We start from the raw sequence: 23,236 nt of genomic DNA on the forward strand, positions 1-23,236 counted from the left end.
GAGAGTATATTAGATACTCGTGAAAAGTAAGAACTGAATTGTCATCATAATAAATAACCAATACGTGGAATGTTGTGATAAGATCTTTACGTCCGGGCGAACACGTTAGTGCCACACAGGACGTTCACGTGACTTCCCAACACCTCCCTCCTTAAGTGACGAGTTGCCATTAACTGGGCGAGAGTTAATCGTACGACCAGCAGGGTTGTGGATGCTGCTGTTGCGAGTGGAGCATTGACCAGTTGTGGATGTTCCGTTGACCCGTATATCGTGCCGAAGCGTTGCGGAGTCGTTGGCTTCGTCGTAAAGAATGACTTAGGTCGGTGGCTGGTAGATCACTTGAGACGTTCGTGAGCACTGTAGACTTCATTGATCGCATTGTAGGCTTGGACGTTGATTGATGACTTGGCACTTTGCTATTACTCTTCTTTAGTTCTTTAGGTCTTCCACGAGCCATGTTAGCATCGGAATCCCCATTAGGTAAAACCAATGAATTGTTGTCAGCATCGCCACCGTCCTCCCTCGACAAACCAACACGTTGAGAAGCTGGGAGCAAACTATCTGCGGACAAACCTGCAGAATAAAAAATATTAGTTTCCCCCCCGTGGACCCTCGGACTCGAAACGTGATTAAAACCAGGAGAATTGTTAAACTTATCCGAATGATTGGCAAAAGTGAAGAACATCGGATAAATTGTATCCTCAAATTTCTCCACACTGCTCTTGTCTCCGTATCTCAACCGTAACTGGTTAACATGAGAACGTTGGAGCCTCGAGCCAACTTGCACTTCGTACAACACCGAACCAATCTTCCGCGAAACAACTCCATAATCCCATTCCGACTTATTTCCATGTTGAACCTTGACATAAACTTGTTGACCAACCTGGAAATGTTTAGCGCGCGTACCGTTGCGTGAATCATACTGCTGTTTCATCTTTTTCTGGTATTCAGAAAGATCAGCTTGATGATTTGCGTCTGGCTTCGGCATCAACAACGACATAGTTGTTCTGATTGATCTACCAAAGTGACATTCAGCTGGTGTAGCACCAGACAAAGCGGAATGCGGCGTATTGCGGTAACTAATAAGAAATTTGTTCAGAATCTGTTGATTGACTGAACCTTCTCCTTTGATCTTGGCGATACCTCTCTTGAGAGTATCCACGAAGCGCTCTGCAGCTCCGTTAGATCTTGGATAATAAGTAGCAGATGTCTTGTGAATAATTCCATGAGACTCACACATCTTTTTGAAGAAGTGACTGGTAAATTGTGTACCATTATCACTAACAAGAACTTCCGGGTAACCATGAATTGAAAAAATCTCTTCCATCAGATCCACCGTTGACATGGCAGAAATGCTTCTTGTCAATTTGACCTCCGCGTACTTGGACTTAGCATCAACGACAACCAATAACCACTGTCCATTTAGTGGTCCACAGAAATCAACATGAATTCGTGTCCAAGGTTTTTCTGGTTCCGGCCAAAGTTTTAATGGAACAACTCTTGGCATTTTGGCGTTTTCTTGACAGTTGTTGCATTGACGTACAAGTTTCTCAATCTCCGAATCGAGACCTCTCCAGAAGACAAAAGAACGAGCTTTTTGTTTCATGTGCACTACTCCTGGATGACCGTCATGTAACTGTTTTAGAACCATTGATTGTAGCTGTTTTGGCACAATTACCCGATCATCAACAAGTAAACAACCTTGTATGATCTTCAAACGATCCTTGAGTCGACTCCAGTACTTCTCGATATCGGTATCCGGTTTTGATTTCCAGGAATTATCCGATAACAATTTCATCACCGCGGAGACTTCATAGTCTTTCTCAGAAGCTACTTGAATGTCTTCTTGCATGACTGGAGTGAAGTTGGAACTCAAGGAATCATCGTTGTCATCGTCCCAGATTTCGGCGATAACCACATCATCTTGATTACGTGGAAATTCCTGAATCATACGAGACAACCAGTCGGCTTTGGCAAATTTGGAAGTGGACAACTCAAATCGAAGTCATATGACATGAGGGTTGTGGCCCAGCGCACAAGTCGATTTTGCGAATGAACTGGTAAGTCTTTCTTCGAACCGAAGATTGCGAGAAGCGGTTGGTGATCTGTCTGAAGCTTAAATTTTCTTCCGAAAATAAATTTGTGAGCTTTCTTGATTGTAAAGATCAACGCCAATCCTTCCTTCTCGATTTGACTGTACTTTTGTTCAGTAGCTGTAAGCGATCGAGCATAGTGAGCAATGGGAACTTCGACACCGTCTGGATTGACGTGACAAAGAACACCTCCTATTCCGTAGTTGCTTGCATCAGCGGCAACAATTATAGGCCAATCTTCGTGAAAGTGGGACAACATAGTCGCATCAGCAACTGTATTCTTGAGCTTCTCAAAAGCGATTTGCTCAGTTTTTGTCCACGACCATTCGACATCCTTTTTCATGAGTCTGTCGAGTGGCCCTCTCAATTCCGACATTTTCGGAACGAACCGACTGTAGAAACACACAGCACCCAAAAATGATGATAGCTGTTTTTGATCTCCTGGCGCCTTCATCGAACGGATTTTTGACGCTTTGTTTGGGTCTGGTCGACGACCTTTTTCATCCACGATGAATCCCAGAAACGAGATCTCCGAGACTGCAAACATGCACTTCTCAGGACTGACTCGAAATCCATATTCACGGATTCGATCAAAGAGTTGACGCAGGATGGCTTCATGTTCGTCGTAAGAACTAGCAGCAATAATCAAATCATCCAGATAAGCAGACACTCCAGGAATGCCCGAAATCAGCTTATCCACTATCTTCTGAAACACTGCCGGTGCAGGCTTCAACCCAAAAGCCATTCTCACGTATTTGAATAGACCTAGGTGAGTATTGATGACTGCTAACTCTTGAGATTCGTCATCTAACTCAATTTGAAGATAGGCGTCACGAAAGTCAATCTTTGAAAAGACTGAACCTTTCAACTTGGCGAATAAATCTTCGCATGTGGGAAGCGGATGAATTTCATCTTTTAGAGCTGAATTAAGACCTGAACATTTGAAATCTGCACAGACTCTAATCTTATTCGACTCCTTTTTCCTTATGACTACAATTGGAGCAGCCCATTTGGAATAGGTGATTGGTGTGATGACACCCATATCTTTCAGTCGAAATAACTCTTTCTCCACAGCTTCGCGAGATCCAAAAGGTACTGGACGAGCTTTTTTGAATACCGGTTTTATACCTTCTTCAGTACGTAATTGAGCTTTTTCTTTAATACAAAGACCCAATTCGTCAGAAAACACGTCAGGATATTCCCTTTTGAGAGTCTCGGCAAGACGGTTTGCTTCGCTATCAGTGTTGACAACAACCTGATTAACCATAATAGCAATGGCAGCACGCATTTCTGGAGAGTGGTTCAACCAACTCGTCCCGATCAAGTTTGTGTCTCGGTCGCACACGTACACATAGTCTGTGTAATCGACCTCTTTGAGTTTGAAATTGACACGAACTCGACCCTTAACCGTCATTGGTGTCCCATTCGCGCAGCAAATGCTATGAGTAACTTTTTGCAAAAACAACCAATTTCTTTCCAACTATCGACGTTAATCAACGTGATTTGACTGCCTGTATCTAGAAGGAACGCTAAATCTTTATCTTCAACAGTCACAGTCAGGCTGTGCTTCGATGGTTCAGATTCAACTTCTAATCCGCCAACTTCGATGATTTGACATCTTTTACCATTCTTTGGAACAGCATTAGAATTGTTGTTTGAATTATTTGGACAATTCGGAGCAGTATGGCCGGATTTTTTACAGGTAAAACATGTTGGAATGAATTCCTTTTTCTCATTTCCAGACTTGGAATGTTTCTGCTTCTGCTTAAACTTCTTCTTTTTGGGAGTGCGAGGATCAACTTTGTTCACCTCGACTGCTTGTTGAGGAGTAGGCTTGACTGGAAGAGCTGAGACGACCTTAGTTTGTTGTTTCATTTGGATGAAACGGATCCATTCGTCGTGGATATCTGAAAGCTTGAGCTTTTCGCCCTTCTTTTCAGCTGTTTCACAAAACTGCATAAGATAAGCTTTAGCCGGATTGTCTCCAGGCGCATCTAATCCACGCAAGAATATGAATACAGACCACTCGTCAGTAGACATGGATGCAAGTTTTGCTTCTAGGACTGCGTCTCCAACTCGGTTTGAGTATTCCAGTGGGTCTAGTGATTCTCCATTAGCGCGCGAAATTTGAAGACATTGTTGTCTCCGCATCATCATCGAGCGATGAGAACCAAACGCTTTGGTGAGATTTTGGAGAGTTTCCGTGAATGGAATTCCGAGAAAATCTGTCACATCTCTTTGTGAATCCACGTAGCGATGATATGCCGATTCTTCAAGACATTCTAAAAGCATTCTGTTTCGTTCGCGTTCAGTTAAGTCTTTGCCATCCTCCGTGAAGGTTAGCTGGTAGCGCGACCACCATCTTTTGAAGGTGTCGGGCTCCGTAACTGAATATTGAAACTTTGGAACGCGCTTGATTAAATCAGACATTATACGCGCATTATTTTGAACGCGGGATTCACCCCCAGCAGCCTGTCTAGGCATTTCCCCAGAACCACTAGCCTCACGGAGAAAACGATTCTCCTCCATCAACTTTTCGGTAAGCGCGAGCTGACGCTCAGCGTTTTTAGTCTGTGTTTCAAGAGCTAAACGCGACGCTCTCCCTTGAGCCTCCATTTGGGCTCTCATAGCGGCAAGAGTTTGCAGGAGAGCTGCATTAGCATCCCCCTCTGCTTTATTATCTTTCTTACCTCCCGGCATTTGTTCGAAGTCCTGATCGCCAATTGTTATGTATTGATATTGTAGAAGAGTTTATTGAGCAAGAAATAAGCAATATTGTAGTTAGCAGGTGTGCAGGATAGAGAGTATATTAGATACTCGTGAAAAGTAAGAACTGAATTGTCATCATAATAAATAACCAATACGTGGAATGTTGTGATAAGATCTTTACGTCCGGGCGAACACGTTAGTGCCACACAGGACGTTCACGTGACTTCCCAACATTTAGTGAAATTCTAAAGTTTTTTTTTTCAATTATTAAAAAAAAAATTCCCTGTTTAAATATCCTCCAAAATAAGATCTACAAGACCAATCAGTGATTGGCTTTGTGAGCAGAGCAAATCGCTGATTGTTCTTGTAGTTTTCATTTTGGAGGGAATTAAAACATGGATTTGTGAGCGTCTTTTTGGGTTTTCAGATGGATTTCTTTGTTTTTTGGTGACAGTCCTAATTATTACATATTCAGATTACTCAGAGGCAAGATTTTGCGCCGCAAAATACGGTATCGGGTCCCATCACAATAACTGTTTGCTGATTGCAAAAAGGTGTGAAGTGTTCTTTAAAGAGAGTACTGTAGGTTCAAACTTTTGTCTCTGTGAGATTTTCATTGATTTTTCATACTTTTCTCAGGATTTATAAAATGCATGTTTTTGTTGGTATATTTAATTTTTTAAGTAATTTTTTTTTTGAAAAATTGATGAAAATTCCTTAAAGGTGGACTCCACTCACAAGGAAAGTATTTCAGCTCACTTTTAGACTTCCGAATGAAACTTATGTCATTCGAAAGTAGACCTTTAGACTAGTTCATTACTAAAAAAAATTATCTGCAGATAAGCACTTTGAAGTGGGTAAAAACTCAGATAACATAGATTCACCTCTAATTAGCAAAAACCCATTTCTAATTAGCTATTTCGACCAGTTCTAGAGTCACCGTAATTAGAAATGCTTTTCAGTCGATTAGAAGTGCCTTTCTTGCTAATTAGAAGTGGTTTTCGATATCGAAAATGAAAATCTTTTTTTTGACAGTTTCCTGTCCCCGCCGTTGTTCCCACCCTTTCTGACCCTGCCGTCCGTCTCATTCCGGGATACCACTTCTGCCACATCTTGCTGTTCTTGCTGGGGATTGAACTAATAACGCCGACGCCCTTACCTGTTGGGCTATGGTGCCTCGCGCGAGGTTGCTAATGAAAGCAACTTAAATAACAAATTCATTCTCTTGGAACGCAACAACTGCATCATTTAAAATTCTTTCGCATACAATTTTTATGTAATCGATACATGATTGGGAAACCCACACGACAATAAAACACAATTGCTAAATTTTCCCGAATCATTTCTCGATCTACATATTGACGAGTGCAGCGTGACCCAGAACATCTTCTGCTCGAACTGTAAGAGTTGTTTGTCATGGATATTCGGGATTTTAGAGGTCTCTTTCTCCGATTATTTAACATTATATCAAGATGGTGAGCGTCGTTATGGTGTGCGACGGAATGCTCTCATCCAGAAATTTTCTATGGAAATAACCGTAAACTATTGATTTCCCCCCCCCTCCCCCCTGGTATTCCTTTTTGACATTTCTGCGCGGCAGCTGGTCGCGCGGTGTCTGTTAACTTATCCTCTCTGGCTGTTACAACCTAAAGTCTGGGTCACGAGTGTTACAATGCAGTACGTCACATTATACGCAAGCCCACACTACAGATATTACTCTGGACTGAGCCATTTTTCTTTGAATCGTGAATAAATTGATTCTGATTACTTTTGAAAATAATCGCAATGAAATCTTTTAAACTGTTTTCATTACCATTTATTTGCTTCAAACGTGTTATTAAACAGATGAAACTTCTTGAAATGTAAGTCATTAACTAATCTAAATAGATTAACTAAATAGCTAATCGTTCTAAATATAAAATTCTACGTTTCAAAGGATTTTTTTTCACACAATTTACTTTGCAGAGCATGTGAAGATATTAATCAACCATCCCATGTTTCTCAGGTGTCACACTGTTTATATTACTGGAGGATATCCATTATACTTTTCTGACAGGAAAAATCAATCAAATAAGGGAATTGAATGCCCGATCAGCGTTGAGCACAAAATTTCAACAAAAACAAGTGAGTGACCGTTTTGAATACGTTAGAGGTGCATCGTTTCTAGTGGGATGCTTGTCTGTATTAGAAATAAAAATGAAAAATATTAAAGGTGGGGTGCCGAAATTTGAAACTTTGCTTTTTTAGACCCAACATGGTCCAAAACTACCAAAAAATTTCGTAATGAGACGTTCTGAAAATTTGTCAAAAAAAGTTATGGCTGCTCAAAAATTTGAATAAGTGGCCCATTTTTAGCTAAAATCTCAAACTTTGGCAACTTCTCGGTGTCGCAGCGGTTGGAACTTAATTTTTATTTGATTTTAATTCTTTAATTCTTGTTTTGGCATTTTATTTCGTGTTATTTCGTTGATTGAGCTGTTTTTTTGGCCGATGCGGGCACAAATATGATACAACTTTGTGTCCGCATCGACGGAAAAAGCATCCCAATTAACGAAATAACACGTAATAAAATTCCAAAAAGAGATTTTAGATTTAAAAAATGTCATTTTTTTCAAAACTTTGAGCGGTCATAACTTTTTTTGAAAAATTTTCAGAGCGGCTCATTACGAAATTTGGTAGTCTTGGACCATTTTGGGTCTAAAAAAGCAAAGTCTCAAATTTCGGTACTCTGCCTTTAAGTAAATTTCGGTGAACACAAAAACATTTTATGCAATTTTTGCCATTAACAATGAGGAAAATTGTCTAAAACCTAACTATTTTAACAGCATCGCAAATTCAACCCTTCCTGTTTTTCTTTGCTAATTTACTCTTGTATATCATATTTTAAAATTGTGAGACATCAATTCAGATGCAATCGAATTTTTTAGTGGGGCGCCACGGTTTTAATTTTGTGGTCGCTATCAGAGTTAAAAAGGAATCTCTGAAGTAAGTTAAAACCTTCATTTTTGCTGATACTTTGGCTGAAATTTATTCCTAACCATTCTTGCCAAAAAACGAGTTGTTTCCATGCGATGGCTTGTGCAACTTTGTGCAACCTAATATTATATATTAAAATAATTCATTACAAATGTTGTTCATTGGGCATGGATTTTGAGGGAAATAAAGTTTCACACTCTAAATTATATTTGTATATTCTTGTATATTCTACGATTAGTTAGAGCTCCACACAAGTTCAAAAAACCTTCCATGTATAAAATCGAAAAAATCAATAATTCTATTGAAGATCTTCAATGTGGATACATTGCTTATCGAAGCTGCAAGATGGATGACATTTGAAGACTTAAAAACCATGAAATGTGAAATCTCAGTTCTCGATTATAGTATTTTTCAAGAAGAAGTGTTTAACAAATTTATCCATCACTGGATAGGCGGAGGAAACCCGAGATTAAAACGATTTACCTTGAGAAATGTTGGTCCTTCACCCAATTGGAACGTAATTTTGAAAGATATCGAATATTCGAAATGGAACAAAAAGAAACGTGCACGTTATTTCATGTAAGACTTTACATACATTTGCAACTTTTAAACTGAACATTCAAGAAAATACATTCAGAGCAAGTTCAATTAAATTATCCGTTGCTTTAGCTCCTTCTATAGAGTTCAAGTAAGCGGTTTGAAGCATTCCTTTCTTTTATTGAGATGGCGTGCTTTTAAAACCAGCCGTTCGCACGCGCAAAGCGCGTGCTCCGACTGGCTCCAAAATAAATTGTTTGAACAAATCTTTTCTTTTAGCGAATTTTATGAACGTTCTAGAAGATTCTAGAAAAATCGAGAAAGTTAAAGAAATTTCCAGAATATTAAATTTTTTTAGAATTTTTTTTTTTTCAACCATTAAATTATTTGAATTTAATTCTTACGTGAATGTTCATTTTAATACTATTTTTATTTTTAGGCTCAGAAAACAACATTACAGATAAAGTTCACGTTTTTATCAAAGAAAATGTTCCAGAAAAAATGCGGGGTAGAAAAGGAAAAGTGCCAGGAAATCATAGAAGTCTCCAGATTTTTCTAGAAGTTTCCAGGTTTAGCTAGAAAGTTCAAAAAGTTTCCTGATTATTCTAAAAATTCTAGAATTTTCCAGGTTTTTTAGAACTTTTTAGATTTTTCTCAAGAATTTCAGATTTTTTTTAGAAATTTCAAGATTTTTCTATAAATTTCCAGAAAAATCTAGAGGTTTCAATATTTTTCTGGAAAGTCCCGCCAAAATTTTTCTCAGAAAATTTGAATTCAGGATGAAATAGTTTTCTAGTAGTTGGGCGCACTGTGCCCTTTTGATCAATATATCCTCTTTTGATGTATCCCCAACATGTGGGTCAATTGTTGCTTCAATACTTACATCCACATCACAAGAAAACGAAGGAAATTAGAGACTGAGCACGAAAAATAGAACTAAAAAAAATTTTCAAAGTCTAATTCGGCCACTAAGCGTAAGACTACTCAACTTTTCAGAAAATCCTCATCGACACAAAATTGTACAGAGATAATCTTATACAGTTTCAGAACGAGTTTTACATATGGCTTTACCAAATGGGATTGTGAAAATGGGCTTGACATTAAAAGAAATGACGGAACGATTGCTACTATCTTATTGAGGTCTACCAACAATTTAGACTTTTTCATTTGGCATGATCGCTTTCCAAAGCAATACTAATTATTGTCTCAGTTAACTTTGTAATATGTATCAAAATGTTTTTTAAAATAAATTACCTGATATTTCATGTCTGCCTACATCACTCGTTTCTTTATATTTTTCCTCCGAAAAAAATTTTTATACAAAAATGATGTAACCAAGTGTAAACCATTTTTACACATACAAATCATTTGAGGTTGAAATTTGAATCTCAAGAAATATTCAAAAACTCAAAAATTATCCGAAAAAATTATATTTTCTATTATAATTTTAGTGTATCGAACTAAATTGATATGTTTTGTATGTGTTAAAATAGGTTACACTAGGTTACATCATTTTTGCAGGAAAAATTAAGAATTTTCGATAAAAAATTTTTTGACGATCGACAAAAAAAAATTTTTTTTGAACGGATTTTTTTCCACTTTTTTTGTTTTCTAATAATGCATGCTAAATAAAGCAAAATCCGAATGCTCGCTTGTAATTAAAAAAAAATCATGATACAAAAAAAAAAGATAAAAATTAAACTGCGTTTCTATGATAAATTGGAAGCTTTAACAAATCCATTCTGCTCAACTTCTGTATTTGTGTAGGCGAAAGGAGCATTCTTCAGTGTCAATTTCTTGATTTCAGCCAGCTGTAAATATGAATTTTTCTAAAAGAAAAAGATTCCAAATCACAAATTACCTTGTGTCCACACTTATTCTTATAAGTTGTCTCATTTTTTGAAATTGAATATAGTCCATATTCCAGTTGTTCGGCACATTGTTTCGTTGTAACACCAGCTGGTGGTCCCGAAACAATCCAATTTGAATCAAGAGCACGATGAAGAAATCGAACCCAGTTTTCTCGAGTCTGAATGAAAAAAATGTTTAATTGGAAAATTAACAATTTTTTGTAGAAAATATATCGAAAAATTTCTTATTTCTTTTTCAAATTTAAGTAAATTGAATTAAGAAATATAAAAAAAAGTTTTTTTTTTCATTTTCAGAGAAAATCGAATTTTTTTTCGGGAATTAACAAAAAAATCCATTATTTTTTGAAAGAAAGAAGAAAACAAATCGAACATTAAAACTTCTTAATTTTCTTTTATTTTTTCGTGCATAATTTTTTTTATTACTTGTCCAAATACATTTTGTTGCAAATAAAACTTTTCCAATCAAAATTCTAGTCGAAAAGTTTTACATTTTTCGGTGTTTTACAGAAAAAAGCGCAAAATTTTCCAAAAAATATTGAGAAAAAGATGCATTTTTCATAAACAATAAAGTTTTTTTTCTGAAACTTTTCCAAAAAAATGAAACGAAAATTTTCGATTTTCAATTATTCCAGGTCTCGGCACGACTGTAATATTTATTTAATTTTCTCTCCTTTTTATTTTTTCGAACTTTTTGAAATTTATCCAAAAAAAAAAAACTTAAAATTTGGATATTTTTTTCTATTTTTGAAAGCAAAATTTCTGATCAAAATAAACAAATTTTGATTTAAAAAAATTTCTTTAAATTTTCTAAACATTTGTTTTCCATTTTTCAATTTTCAATATTTTTTTCCCGATTTTCTACCTCAAGAGTCACATTCTTAATAACATTTTGTTCCGGTTTAATCACATTCACATCAGTCGCCGGTTCTACCCGTCTCGCAGTGGCTCTTGGTGGAGGTGCCGCCTGTCTTCGTTTCGCAAATTCTTGGGAAATAACTGATCGAACTCGTTTTGCTTCTTCTTGTTCCATTCGATCCATTGCATCTTTCGATGTACTTGCAGCTGATAATAGTTCATCTTCTGTTTCTCCACCACGTTTTCCTCCTCCATATACACTATCAAATCCACTTTCTCCAGATGAAGCAGACTTTCTGAACATACTACGGCCTGTTGATGCTTCGCTATTCTGCAAAAATTGGGTTTTTTTTTGAAATTTAATATAAAACCAACAATAAAAGCTTCAACATTTCTGATTGTCTTAGTGGGATCTCTACAGTAATCACAATTGGTCTTGCACGGACGGCACTCTGTGTCATCGAAGAAACTTGCAATGGAAACATGACGACATCTGTAATTAATGGAAAATTTAGTGAAATTCAAAATGTTCTCCATGATTATTACTCAGAGGCGAGATTTTGGGCCGAAAACACGGTATCGGGTCTCGACACGATAAATATTTGCTAAATACAAAAAGGTGTGCGCCTTTAAACAAGAGTACTGTAGGTTTAAACATTCGCAGATTTTCATCGATTTTTATAGTTATTTTTAAAATAAATATCAACGAAAATTCCAGAAAAAAACGAGTTTGAAACTACAGTATTCTTTTTAAAGGCACACACGTTTTCGCATTTCACAGAAAATTATTTTTTTCGTGGTTTTTTTCTGAAATTTCACGATATTTTGAATATTTTAATACCTTGCACTCTCACAATATTCTAGCATTTTTGCAAGCCCTGTCTGAATCGATTTTATCTGCATTTCAGCTTTCTCCCCCTCTGCGTTGTTCTTTTTTGCCTGAAAATTTAAAAATTAATAAAATTTCAATTTTTCTCAAATTAACGAATACCTTCTCTCTTAACTTTGCCAACTCTCCAGAAACCAAAAAATTTAGAGCATTTTTGTCTTGTTTCGAGTAATAAATCCGACAATAACTTCGTTTTCCATCTCTTCCAGCTCTTCCGGCTTCTTGATAATATCCTGCCAGATTTTGCGATGGAGACCAGTGAATTACAGCTCTACAAACATTTTTTATTTAATTTTCGTAAAGATAATATATTGCAATTTCGCTAGAGTTTCATATGCTTTGTTAAAGACGCACAGAATTATTCAGATGGGTCTCGGCGCACAATAAAAAAATGGCTACGGTAGTGCTTTAATTGATTTTCTATAATATTACTTCATTTTGAGCGAATTTTTCAATCAAAAAAGTTGCAAAGAAACGAAGTAATTTCATTGAAAAATTGTAAACAAACGAGAATGCAGAGGCAAAAATTACAAATACTACCATAAACTTTTTGCGCCTCGAGACCCATCTGAACAAAGTCCGTGCGCCTTTAACAAGGCACATCAATTTTTTTGAAATTACCTAACATCAGGTTTATCAATACCCATTCCAAATGCAACCGTCGCAGCAACCACCGGAATCTCATTATTCATCCATTTCTCCTGAACCTCATTTCTATCTTTTTTTCCTAAACCAGCATGATAAGCCATTGCTGGAATTCCGGCAATTTCGAGCATTTTAGCAACTTGTCCACATTCATTTCTTGATCTACAGTACACAATTGCTGATCCAGTGAATGTTTTCTTGTTTTGTGATCGTTCGGCTTTTTCATGTTTTGTTAGATTCGAGGAGCTGGTTTTTGCATCGACGGTCAGGCATTTTGTTATAAATGATGCCATGTGGTTCTGAAATTTCGACTTTTAAGCTACTTTTTCTGCAAAAAAAAAACAATACTAGGTCTCGACACGCAAGTTTTTGTTAAATGCAAAAAGGTGTGAAGAGAGTACTGTAATTTTAAACATTTGTTGCTGTGGAATTTTCTTAGTTTTTCGTGCGATTTTTATATCGTTAAACATATTTTTTACCGAAGAACTATGCAAAATCAGCAAAATCTTGAAACTACAGCACTTTCTCATCCCTTTTCGTGTCGAGACAATGCACAGTATTTTTGGGGCAAAAATCGCAAAATTTCGCGTCTGAATAAATACTCCGGAGCAGTAGCAAGATGATCTCTCATAGCAACATCGTAGAAAAGGTTATCTCGATATGTTCCCGACTTGAAGCTCTCTGGATTTCGAAGCTTTAGTTGGAATGCAATATCATCTTGAGCTTTTGCATTTGCAGTTGCAGTTAAAGCCACCCATGGAACACCAGGACACACATCGCGAAGGGATCCGAGAGTTAGGTAGTCGGGTCTGAAATATATTTATTGTAGATTTTTGAATAAAATTAAATTGTTATTTATTCAACATTTAATTTTTTGTATTGTTTTGATAAAGTTTTAACAAATGAAATTTTGGAATCAAAACTACATTTTTATCGAAAAAGGTTGCACCTTTTTCGATTTTTTCGATAACACCTTTTGCATTTAACAAAAATTTGTCGTGTTGAGACCGGGTACCGTATTTTTCGCAAAAAAACGCAAAAACTATCAATTCAAAAAGGAAAAAATGGAAGTCTATAGAATTTCAAAACAAAAGGGAATAGTTTCAAAAATGTGCAGTTGATAATTTCGGCAAATTTACAAAACCGGCACTTTTCCGACAATGAAAATTTCTGGCAATTAGGGTTTTTCAGACTTTCGAAGAAGATTTCTTTATTTATCAATTAAGGATAAAAATGACCTGAAATCATGTCCCCATTGAGTAACACAATGTGCCTCATCAACAACAATATATCGAAGAACATCCCGATTCGCTAAACCATTCAATAATTTCTTTGTTCCATCAGTTGCAACACCTTCTGCTGTCAAATATAACATTCGAATTGTCGGTTTCTCTTTTGCCAGCTCTCCCATAATTCGACTTCTTTCAACCGTCGTTAGTGTGGAATTTAGAGTTTCACATGGAATTCCTTTTCGTTTTAACGATGAAATTTGATCTTTCATTAACGCAATAAGTGGAGAGATCACTACAGTAATTCCACCATGAACGACTGCTGGAAGTTGATAGCACAGAGATTTTCCAGCTCCAGTGGGAAGAGACACGTAGACATCGCATTTTCTCTTCAGAATACAGTTGATTGCTTGCATTTGGAGGCGACTTCGATATTTTTTGTGGCAGAAGAGCTCGAGAAACACTTTATCCCGACGTTCGATAATGTCTTGTCCACGAATTAATCGTTCTCCAGTTCCAATTGCAAGTGGATTCGCTGAAAAATTAGAATTATGCAGATTTTGGTTGAAAAAAAAAATCAAAAATTAAGTAATCAGGGTCTAGAAAGTCATAAAAATGTTTTTTTAGATTTTTTAGAGAAAAATTCTGAAATCGTTTCACTTTTTACATTTTAAAAAACCTTTTTTTACTGGAAAAATATCCAAAATTCCGTTATTTTTCGGAAAAATGGCTAAAATTTCAAGCGATTTTCAGAAAAGTCAAGCTTTTTTTTCTTTCTAATTCTCACCAACAAAATCATTCGGATCTAGCGGCGATTCTTGTGTTTCCCGACTATTTGAAGGCCCAGAAACATCGAAATCTTCAGAATTTGCAGAAATTTTCTGATTTACAGATTTTTCCAGCTTCACAGTTGATACGGGCTCAATTTTTTGTTTCTTCGGCTCGTTCATCAAAGCTTCTCGTCGTTTTCGCTCCATTATTGCCTCCCTCAATTTTTGACGCTGCCTCTCCTTTTCAGAATCTTTCTTCGCTTTCTCGATTGCAGACACCGCTGATGATTCTGTTTTCTTCTGAAATTTATAAATTTATGGACCGCAATTTGAGTTATAGCATACTTTATTGAATATTTCAGCCCATGCTGTATAGTTCGATGGTTTCTTCGCAGCTGGCTCTTTGTCGGTCTCCTCGTCAGAATCGTCGATGGTAATCGTTTCCAGGCTTCTTTTACCCGAGCTCATCTCTGAAAATTGGATTTCAGTCATTTTTTGATTAAAATATATTTAAACATGGAGAAATTACACGAGAAATAAGCATTTAATTTAATTTGTTTCAAAATAAAACATTTTCGGTCAAGTTTGTCAAAATGTGGCAAGTACGCTCCGTCGCACTTTTTCATTGGCGGAAACTTAAACTGAATTTATTTATTAAATCCATTTTAGGAGCTTTTGGGAAGGAATTTACCTAAATTCTGGATTAATAAAGTTGTGAAATAATAAATATAATGCTTCAATTAAGTTATAACTAGTATAATTCGTATAACGCAATCTTTAAGACAGAAAAGCAAACAAATTTATCAATAAAAATAGGATTTTAACTTGTGGCCTTAAAGAGGGCCGTTGGGTTCGGTTAGTTGGGCTAGTTGAATTTAGTTGCGTTCGCCTCGAATTCTTCTAGCAAGTTGCATGTCCTTTGGCATAATGGTGACTCGCTTAGCGTGGATGGCACACAAGTTGGTGTCCTCGAAGAGTCCGACAAGGAAGTACTCGGAGGCCTCTTGAAGAGCTTGAATTGCAGCCGATTGGAAGCGAAGATCCTGTTTGACGTCTTGAGCGATTTCACGAACAAGACGTTGGAATGGCAGCTTGCGGAGAAGAAGATCAGTGGACTTTTGATAGCGTCTGATCTCGCGAAGAGCGACAGTTCCAGGACGGAAACGATGCGGCTTCTTCACGGCTCCGACGACGATTGCGTTCTTTCGAGCAGCTTTCGTTGCCAATTGCTTTCTTGGTGCTTTTCCTCCGGGACACATCCTACTGAAAATTTGTTTTTTATGTATTTGAAATTTGAAATTTGTTTAAAGGTGCCGTTAGGGTTACTGTAATGCAAAAATTTATATTTTTGCAATATTTTCTTTTGTTGTTCGAACTTTAATGTCAGTTTCTTTGTTTAAAAAGTTAGTTTTTTATTTGAAAAAAAAAATTAAAAAAAGAAAGTTTCGTAAGGAAATTGTTTAATTGATTTTTTTTTCAAATTAAAAAAAATTTTATTTTAAAAAATAAACATTTTTTAAATGACGAAAAACTGACATTAAAGAGGCGAAAACGAGATAAAATTAAAAAAAGAATTTTCGCATTACAGTAATCCTAACGATACCTTAAGAAAACTAATTTCCAATTTCATAATTCTGAATTGGAGGTGTCTCCGTAAACTTTAGGCCACGCCCATCCACTGCAGACACAGTTTCGTAACTTTGATATGAATATTGAAAAATCTACAAAAAATCGAAAAGTGCATGTATATATGGACAACTGGGCCACTCGTGCGACAACTCAAGGATGAAGAAAATACAATTAAAATTCAAAATTTTTCAGAAAAATCGGAAAATTGAAACCCGAAAAAACGAAAATGTTCTATTCTTCGATAATTTTCGTTCTCAAAATATTTGATCACACTGAGATGCCACCAGTCATGAACATATATAAAACAGTCTAGCTTGCTACATCGAATCAATCAAAATTTCCGGCACGCTCCGTCTGAAGGGTCTTACAAGTTCTCATATTGCAAATATATATTGGAGGAAATTCAAACTTTTGGTATTTCTTCATGTCGAGTATTTTAGAGTAAAGTAATCGTCGACCGGACTCAACCTTTAAAAATAGTTCATAATTCTGAAATGTTCTTAAAGATTAAACAAGAAACACGGGCATTGATCAAGATTTTATTTAGAAAAACGACAAATGACAGGTTTATTTCCATTAGTTGCTCTTCTAAATTCTTGAATTATCCACGCTCGCCACGAATTCTTCTAGCCAACTGCATGTCCTTCGGCATGATGGTGACTCGCTTTGCATGGATGGCACACAAGTTGGTATCCTCGAAGAGTCCGATGAGATAAGCTTCAGCAGCTTCATGAAGAGCCTGAATGGCAGCAGATTGGAATCGAACGTTCGGCATGATTTCTTGAGCGACTTCACGAACGAGACGTTGGAATGGCAACTTGCGGACCAGCAGCTCCGTGGATTTTTGATATTTTCGAATTTCCTTGAGTGCATTGGAACTTGGCCGATAGCGCTTCTTGACTTGTCCGTCGACGGGGAAAACCTTACGAGCAGCCTTCGTCGCCAATGACTTTCTCGGAGCTTTTCCTCCAAACGACTTGCGAGCAGTGTGCTTGGTTCGAGCCATCGTGGCTAAAAGTGAGAACTGATTTGTTCTCAAAAAAACTGAGTCCTTTTATAATGTCCCGCAACGTGGCATTATGTGGAAAAACATAAGGGCCATAATGTTTTTTTCAAAACGTCACTTTAAATTTAATTTTAAAACTGTTCAAATTTACAAATAGATATTCAAAATAAACACTCCAAAATTTTAAAAATTATCACTCAAAGTTTCGGTAAATTGGGAGAAGACATTTTCAAAATCATTTTAGTTAACAATCATCAGTTTTTCTAACTGTCCAACTGCTTTTTATAGACTTATGAGTCCTCTTGTATTAAGTTTTATTTCCTAGATAAAACCCCATTTCGTTCAAAAACGTGGTTCCGGTGATTTCAATGAACATTATGCTTATAATCTTTTCTGATAAGAAAATGTATTCTTTGTTTTTTTAAACCCATATAAATTCTCCTCATTTGACACTTTTTCATTCTGATCCAAATGATTCGAATTCTCGCATTTTTAGCCTTGCTTCCGGCGGTTTTAACAGACGGCGAGTGCCCCTATCGTAACACTTTTTATCCAGAAACTGCAATTTGTTATCATTTATCTGATGATTTCTATGATTTTGATGGAGCTGTTTCCTATTGTCAGGCCATTGGTGGAAAATTAGTTTCTTTGATTCAAGAAGAAAGAGCTGGAATTTTTTGCTAGTGAGTGGGACGAGATTTTCAGTTTTTTCTTCAGTTTTTTGCAGATTTAACCTCTCAGTTAATGGTTCAACCATGTATAGCGTCAAAGCGAAATACAACAACTGGAATATTTTATTAAAGGATTAAAGGATTAAAGGACGATCCGTTCTTCAAGTGCTATGCACTGCGGATCTGGGATTCAGGTACACTGCCTGGTGGTGATCCCTCTGGGCTGTAATTTTAAGCCACGTCCTAGCCGGGGACTGTGGCCGATAATCCAGTCGTGGATTGCTCCACTTCCCAATAGAGGCTGGGTGAACCTAGGGGATGAGGCCGGACTTGAACTCGTGACCTCCAGACTGCTAGCGGCCACCACTACCGACTGAGCTATCAGCCCCCCTGTATTTATTCCAGGACAATGGACATCAGCTTTCTTTGCTGCCTGCGCATGCCTGATTTCTCGCCGCGAACCTACCGTAACTTACCATAGCCTATAGGACACTAAGCACAGTGATTGCGATCGCGGGAAGATGCATTCCGTTTGCGGTTTATTCGGCATAAATACTGATTTTTTATAGGATTGTCCAGAGAGAATTGCGCAAATATAGAAACTACCGTAATCCCACTCCTTAGCATTTGGCTCTAACTTCTTGAACAAGTTTGACTTCAAAATATTGATTTCGGGATTTGGGGACACATAACTTGGTTTAGGCTGAGCCCAATTTTAATCCGAATACGATCCAAACTTTTTTGTTTCGTTTTGAACCTGGGTCAAAGTTTTCCAAGGGCTGAGTCCAAATTAGGCTGAACTTGGGTGCAGCTTAAATCAAGTTTAATCAACTTTTGATCCAATCTAATATTTTTGGGCTAAACTTTGACAAGAAGCTGGAGCCAAAGACCTCGAAGTCTCTAATGAATTCCGTATTTGGGTTTTCATTAATGCGTTTTCGGTCGTGGCGAGACCAGGTAAATAGAGAATTAGTGTTGTCCGTAATGTTCACTTATAAAAACTGCTAGATAATGCAATGTTTAGTTTCAGTTTGATTTTTAAAGATTTTTTAAACGTTTTTTTTTACTCTAGAGTTGGATTTTTTATTGAACATCCTTAAAAAATCGACTTTTTTCCAGGTGAGCCAACAACAACCAACGGTGATTGTGTCCCATTCAAAGGCGTTGGCTCAAATATTGGGCTCCAAACTACACAATGTTATCAGCAGCAATATGCATTTTGTAAAATAGTTCCAAAATTGTGTAATGGAGGAATACAAAATGGAACTTTCGGATCAATTCAATCACCACAGTATCCGAATCAATACTACAACAAACTAATGTGCTTGTATTATATTTATCGTAGGTTGATTCGGCTGAAAATTGATTTATATTGACTTGATCTTAGCACCCGAGGGATTCTCAGTGAATATTTATTTTTCAAAAATCAAAACGGAAAAAAATTATGATTTCGTGGAAATTTACGAGAAGAACAGCACATTGTATCCTGATCGAATTGTTGGGTACTCTAGCTTCAAGATCTTTAAGTTTCCAAGGAACTTTTAAAAATAATTTCAGACTATCTGGTAACATCAGTGATTACACATATCGTTCAAACGGAAGCTTCCTTCTAATTGTCTTCCGTACAAACTATGTAATCACTGATACTGGATTTTATGCATGGAATGTTGAACGAGTTCAGCCTCCAATTATATCAAATACGACTACAAGTGGAGAACTAACATCACCGAATTACCCAAATAATTATGACACATCTGACAAACAGCTTTACTACATTCAAGTTGCTCAAGGAGCACAGATCAACGTGACCATCACTGATTTCCTGACTCAACAGACTTTTGATTATTTGGAAATATTCGATAGCTTTAATCAAACAATTACAAAGCCTGTATCAAGACTCTCCGGTAATTTAGTTGTTGCTCCATGGAACTGGCTAAGTGATTCTAATGAAGTTTCATTTAAATTTGTGTCAGATGGGAGATATCAATATAAAGGATGGCATTTGATATGGAACATGGTTGATCGGAAATAATCGATTTTTATTTGGATGATTCCGTGAATATTTTCACTCGGGAATCGCTCGCCCAATATGGGGGAGTCTACGCAAGGACAACGCAAGGACAAGGACAACATTCTAATGGAATGGAAACAATTGCCCGACTGCACCAATTCTAGTTCAAGCGAACAATGATAACTTTTGTATTCTGTATTCCTTCACGTCTCCCAGCGAGCGTAATAAATTATTATTATTATTATTATTATAATAAAGTTTTTATTTTTCTTACTTGATGTCATCGGAGAGAAGCTTTATTAGAGAAAGTTGAAGCAATTTGAAATGGAAAAAAATCAATTTGAAAGTTTTTGATTTCATTTTTTGAGTGGATTTTTGCGGACTTTTGGTGTTTTCGGCGGTGTAAATGTAAATTTTCGAAGCTTTGTGTGTGATATTTTTTCACAAAGAAAATTTCGGATAAACTTTGAAAAACTTTAATTTTTAATTTTTAAAATGCTTATATATATGCATCCGCAAAGCTCTACGGAGCCCAAGCCACAACAGCACAGACCATTTATATGAAAAATTACTAGATTCTCCTAACTTTGAAAATTAATATCTAGCTTCAAATTAACTTTTTGAAAAATCCCTGTAGCCATTTTGTTGCAAATTTTGTGGTCTTTCAGAATTTAAAAACCAAATTCCAAAAGAATCTACAACCGCCAAGTCCAAGCAGAAAAAGTGCACTTTCAGTCATACATTTTTTTTTGAATTTTTTGTTAGAAAATCCACACCGTGTGGAGCTAAATTTTTGGTAAAACTCTATTTAGAAGGTTATTTTTAAGAAGGAATCTAATTCACAAAAATTCAGATAATTTGCTTTTTAATAATTTAAAATCAGAAGAACGTGTCTTCCAACTTTATCTTCATCTTCTACAAGTATTTGTATGTGTGTCCATCACCAAGTTGTCTTCTCTTCCTTTTCTTCTTCTCCTTCTTCATCCAAACAATGATTCCCAGGGGGGCTTACTTACTTGCCGCCTTTTTCCTCCTTCCGCCACCCGCCTGCACTTTGTGTCCAACATGGCTCCCCAGATAGAATCATAGAGCATTCGGAAGCCGGAGCCGCAGCGTGTGTCGAAAAAAGGCTCTGCGCCGCCCGTGTCTCTCTGTCTATGTCGTGCATCCCTTTGCTGACTAAGAGAGAAAGACTCCTCGTATTGATTGGTCCCTTCTTCTTCTGCTTCTTCTTCTTCGCCGCCTTCTTCTACTAACCCCAGACAGCCCTTCTTCATCTTCTCCTTCTCTCTGTTTTTCCTTGTCCTAACCGGGCCCCATTCAATGTATACCAATTGGGTAATTCTCCTGAAAACCTGTGGTATCCTTCCCAATCACCTCTTGAATTCCAACAAGATTTTTACAAGAATCTCATACACCCCAACTCTGGTATCCGCATCCCCATAATCTAAGATTTTAATACTATCATCTTGAGACCATGAGCTCTCTGTTGTTATTAAAGGCGGAGTTTCACCGTAGATGAAATTTTCAAAAACCACTCTTATAATACTAGAATATCCTAATATCATTGTGAAACGTCGGAAAATGTTTCCCTATTTCTTAAAATTTCATTTGAAAAGATGTGATCACTCAGTTTTTGCCACACTTCATTTTGGAAGTTGACCAAACAAAGTTTTTTTGCGAATGTTCGAAATATATTTTAAAGTTTTGTATTTCAGCATTGTGCGTATTCAAACATGCAAAATTGCTCCAAATTGAAAAAAAAAGTTTAATTTTGCTTACATTTGGCCATTTGCCGAATGCTTGTCTGAAAACCGTTTGGAATATTTTATAAAGAACACTCGTCCTTTACGAAAACAGTTATTAAAAATTCCCAGGAAATAGCCAGTATATGGGCGGGGCTTATTTACATATTGTTATGTTGTTTTAAAATAGGTTTACAATGTTCTGCAGTTTTGTGTAATTTCATAGAGACGTTGAATACTTTCACAGCTATTTTTCAAAACTTAAACTTCTTAAACTTAAACTTGAAAGTACGCACAGCATTACCAATCAATTATTTTGTAAATCTTTTTAAATCTGGTCTCACCCAGAAAAGGTTTATGGTAACCTTTTTTATATCTGTATTTTTTTAAACTAATCAATTGAAATACTAAAATCCTTAACCTAAATCAGAAATAATAAAGAAATCCCAATAAAGAGGGCAATACTAAAAATAGCTTTCATAATTTTTATCTTGTGGCGAAACCCATAAAAACTATTCTGTTAGAAATTTTTCGTGAATTCTAAATTTTTCTCTACATATATAAAGTGTCGCATAATTTATTTTATCATTTATTGCAATTAATTTTTTATCTTTTGAACTGATTTTTTTGCACTTTCGTAGCAGCTGGCAGAACTACATTAAAGAACAAAAAGCTAATTCTAGTGAATTATGTGATTAGTCAATTCAAATAATGTGTGTTCTAGTCATCTGGTTGTGGTTTTTTCCTCGATATGATTTTATTTTTTAGGAGTTTTGATTTTATTTTTAAAACTGGTTTGTCTAATCAAATGTACTATTGATTCTGAATATTATTTTTTCGATAAAAAATCGTGTTTTCCGTTGCTATCTATTTATCTCCCTACTTATGAAAAGCGTACAATTTTTTTAATTCTGAGTGTAGTTTTTTTTTTCATGTCAACTTTTCAATCGTTATGTTTTTTAGTTTAAAACAATTACTTTTTTGAAATGACCATATGGGACGTTAGAAATGACCATATGGGACGTAAGTCTAGGTTTTTTTTTGAAAATTTCAAACTGTTTGCTTTCCATTTTTTGCTGCTCGCCTAGAAAATTATTCAAATAGTTTTAAAAATTTGAATGTTTTGAAGCGAAACATAAACTGTTTTAAAAATATAATCACCGAAACTCTACAGTTTCTTAAGATTCTTAAGAACATTTAATTCGAAATTTTAAAAAAATTCCAATTTTCATGAATGTGTTTCCGTTTCATAAAACAACTAATCAAAATTGAAAGAAAAATTCAGAACCGGTAAAAAAATTGATTTAATAAAAAACTCCTTTTTACAAAAAGTTACCCTGAATTACTCTATTTTTGCAAAAATAGAAGTAGAACTAAAGGAGAGATTTTTCCGCATATTGTCTGAATTAATTCGCATCCTCAATTTCAAAATGGAACTTATATTAAAATACGTTATAAATCGCTATCAAAATTAAAGCATGAAAAACTTCAGAAAGAAGCAAAAATTTTAAATTAATTTGCCAAATTTTCAATTTACCGTAGCCAATCGGAAAATGTCACAGAAACTTTTTTTAAAACTATTTATATCACCGGCCGGAAG

At 36.0% G+C, this 23,236-nt stretch overlaps 3 protein-coding genes, 1 non-coding gene and 3 pseudogenes across 7 annotated transcripts; 3 read left to right on the forward strand and 4 right to left on the reverse strand.

Annotated features, from left to right (window-relative positions):
* Positions 1-206: 206 nt before the first annotated feature.
* E03A3.1 lies at positions 207-4,721 on the reverse strand (annotated as a pseudogene). The gene has a single exon. A coding segment is annotated over exon 1 (4,515 nt).
* A 1,866-nt stretch (positions 4,722-6,587) lies between these two features.
* Positions 6,588-8,361, forward strand: E03A3.10 (annotated as a pseudogene). The gene is made up of 3 exons: positions 6,588-6,664; positions 6,768-6,926; positions 8,086-8,361. Coding segments are annotated over exons 1-3 (512 nt in total).
* A 982-nt stretch (positions 8,362-9,343) lies between these two features.
* rcq-5 (ATP-dependent DNA helicase) lies at positions 9,344-15,066 on the reverse strand (the record flags this gene model as incomplete). Its single annotated transcript, NM_001322778.4, has 11 exons — positions 9,344-10,126; positions 10,177-10,344; positions 11,049-11,372; positions 11,417-11,534; positions 11,883-11,980; positions 12,033-12,201; positions 12,552-12,874; positions 13,177-13,384; positions 13,814-14,339; positions 14,592-14,874; positions 14,920-15,066. 11 exons carry the CDS (start codon positions 15,064-15,066, stop codon positions 10,025-10,027), a joined length of 2,466 nt encoding a protein of 821 aa, NP_001309439.1. The 3' UTR covers positions 9,344-10,024.
* Positions 15,067-15,449: 383 nt separating this feature from the next.
* On the reverse strand, positions 15,450-15,833 carry his-69 (Putative histone H3.3-like type 3; the record flags this gene model as incomplete). Its single annotated transcript, NM_065410.3, has 1 exon — positions 15,450-15,833. The coding sequence occupies one exon, from the start codon at positions 15,831-15,833 to the stop codon at positions 15,450-15,452; it is 384 nt and encodes a 127-aa protein (NP_497811.1).
* Positions 15,834-16,804: 971 nt separating this feature from the next.
* his-70 (Histone H3.3-like type 1) lies at positions 16,805-17,209 on the reverse strand (the record flags this gene model as incomplete). Its single annotated transcript, NM_065411.4, has 1 exon — positions 16,805-17,209. One exon carries the CDS (start codon positions 17,207-17,209, stop codon positions 16,805-16,807), a length of 405 nt encoding a protein of 134 aa, NP_497812.2.
* Positions 17,210-17,680: 471 nt separating this feature from the next.
* E03A3.5 lies at positions 17,681-19,912 on the forward strand (annotated as a pseudogene). The gene is made up of 4 exons: positions 17,681-18,008; positions 19,000-19,221; positions 19,268-19,382; positions 19,438-19,912. Coding segments are annotated over exons 1-4 (1,140 nt in total).
* A 917-nt stretch (positions 19,913-20,829) lies between these two features.
* Positions 20,830-20,910, forward strand: E03A3.11. Its single transcript, NR_052220.1, has one exon. It is a non-coding gene; the product is annotated as an Unclassified non-coding RNA E03A3.11 (non-coding RNA).
* Positions 20,911-23,236: the final 2,326 nt, after the last annotated feature.

Source organism: Caenorhabditis elegans, chromosome III (genome assembly GCF_000002985.6).
Source record: "Caenorhabditis elegans chromosome III".
Classification (NCBI taxonomy): Eukaryota; Metazoa; Nematoda; class Chromadorea; order Rhabditida; family Rhabditidae; genus Caenorhabditis; species Caenorhabditis elegans.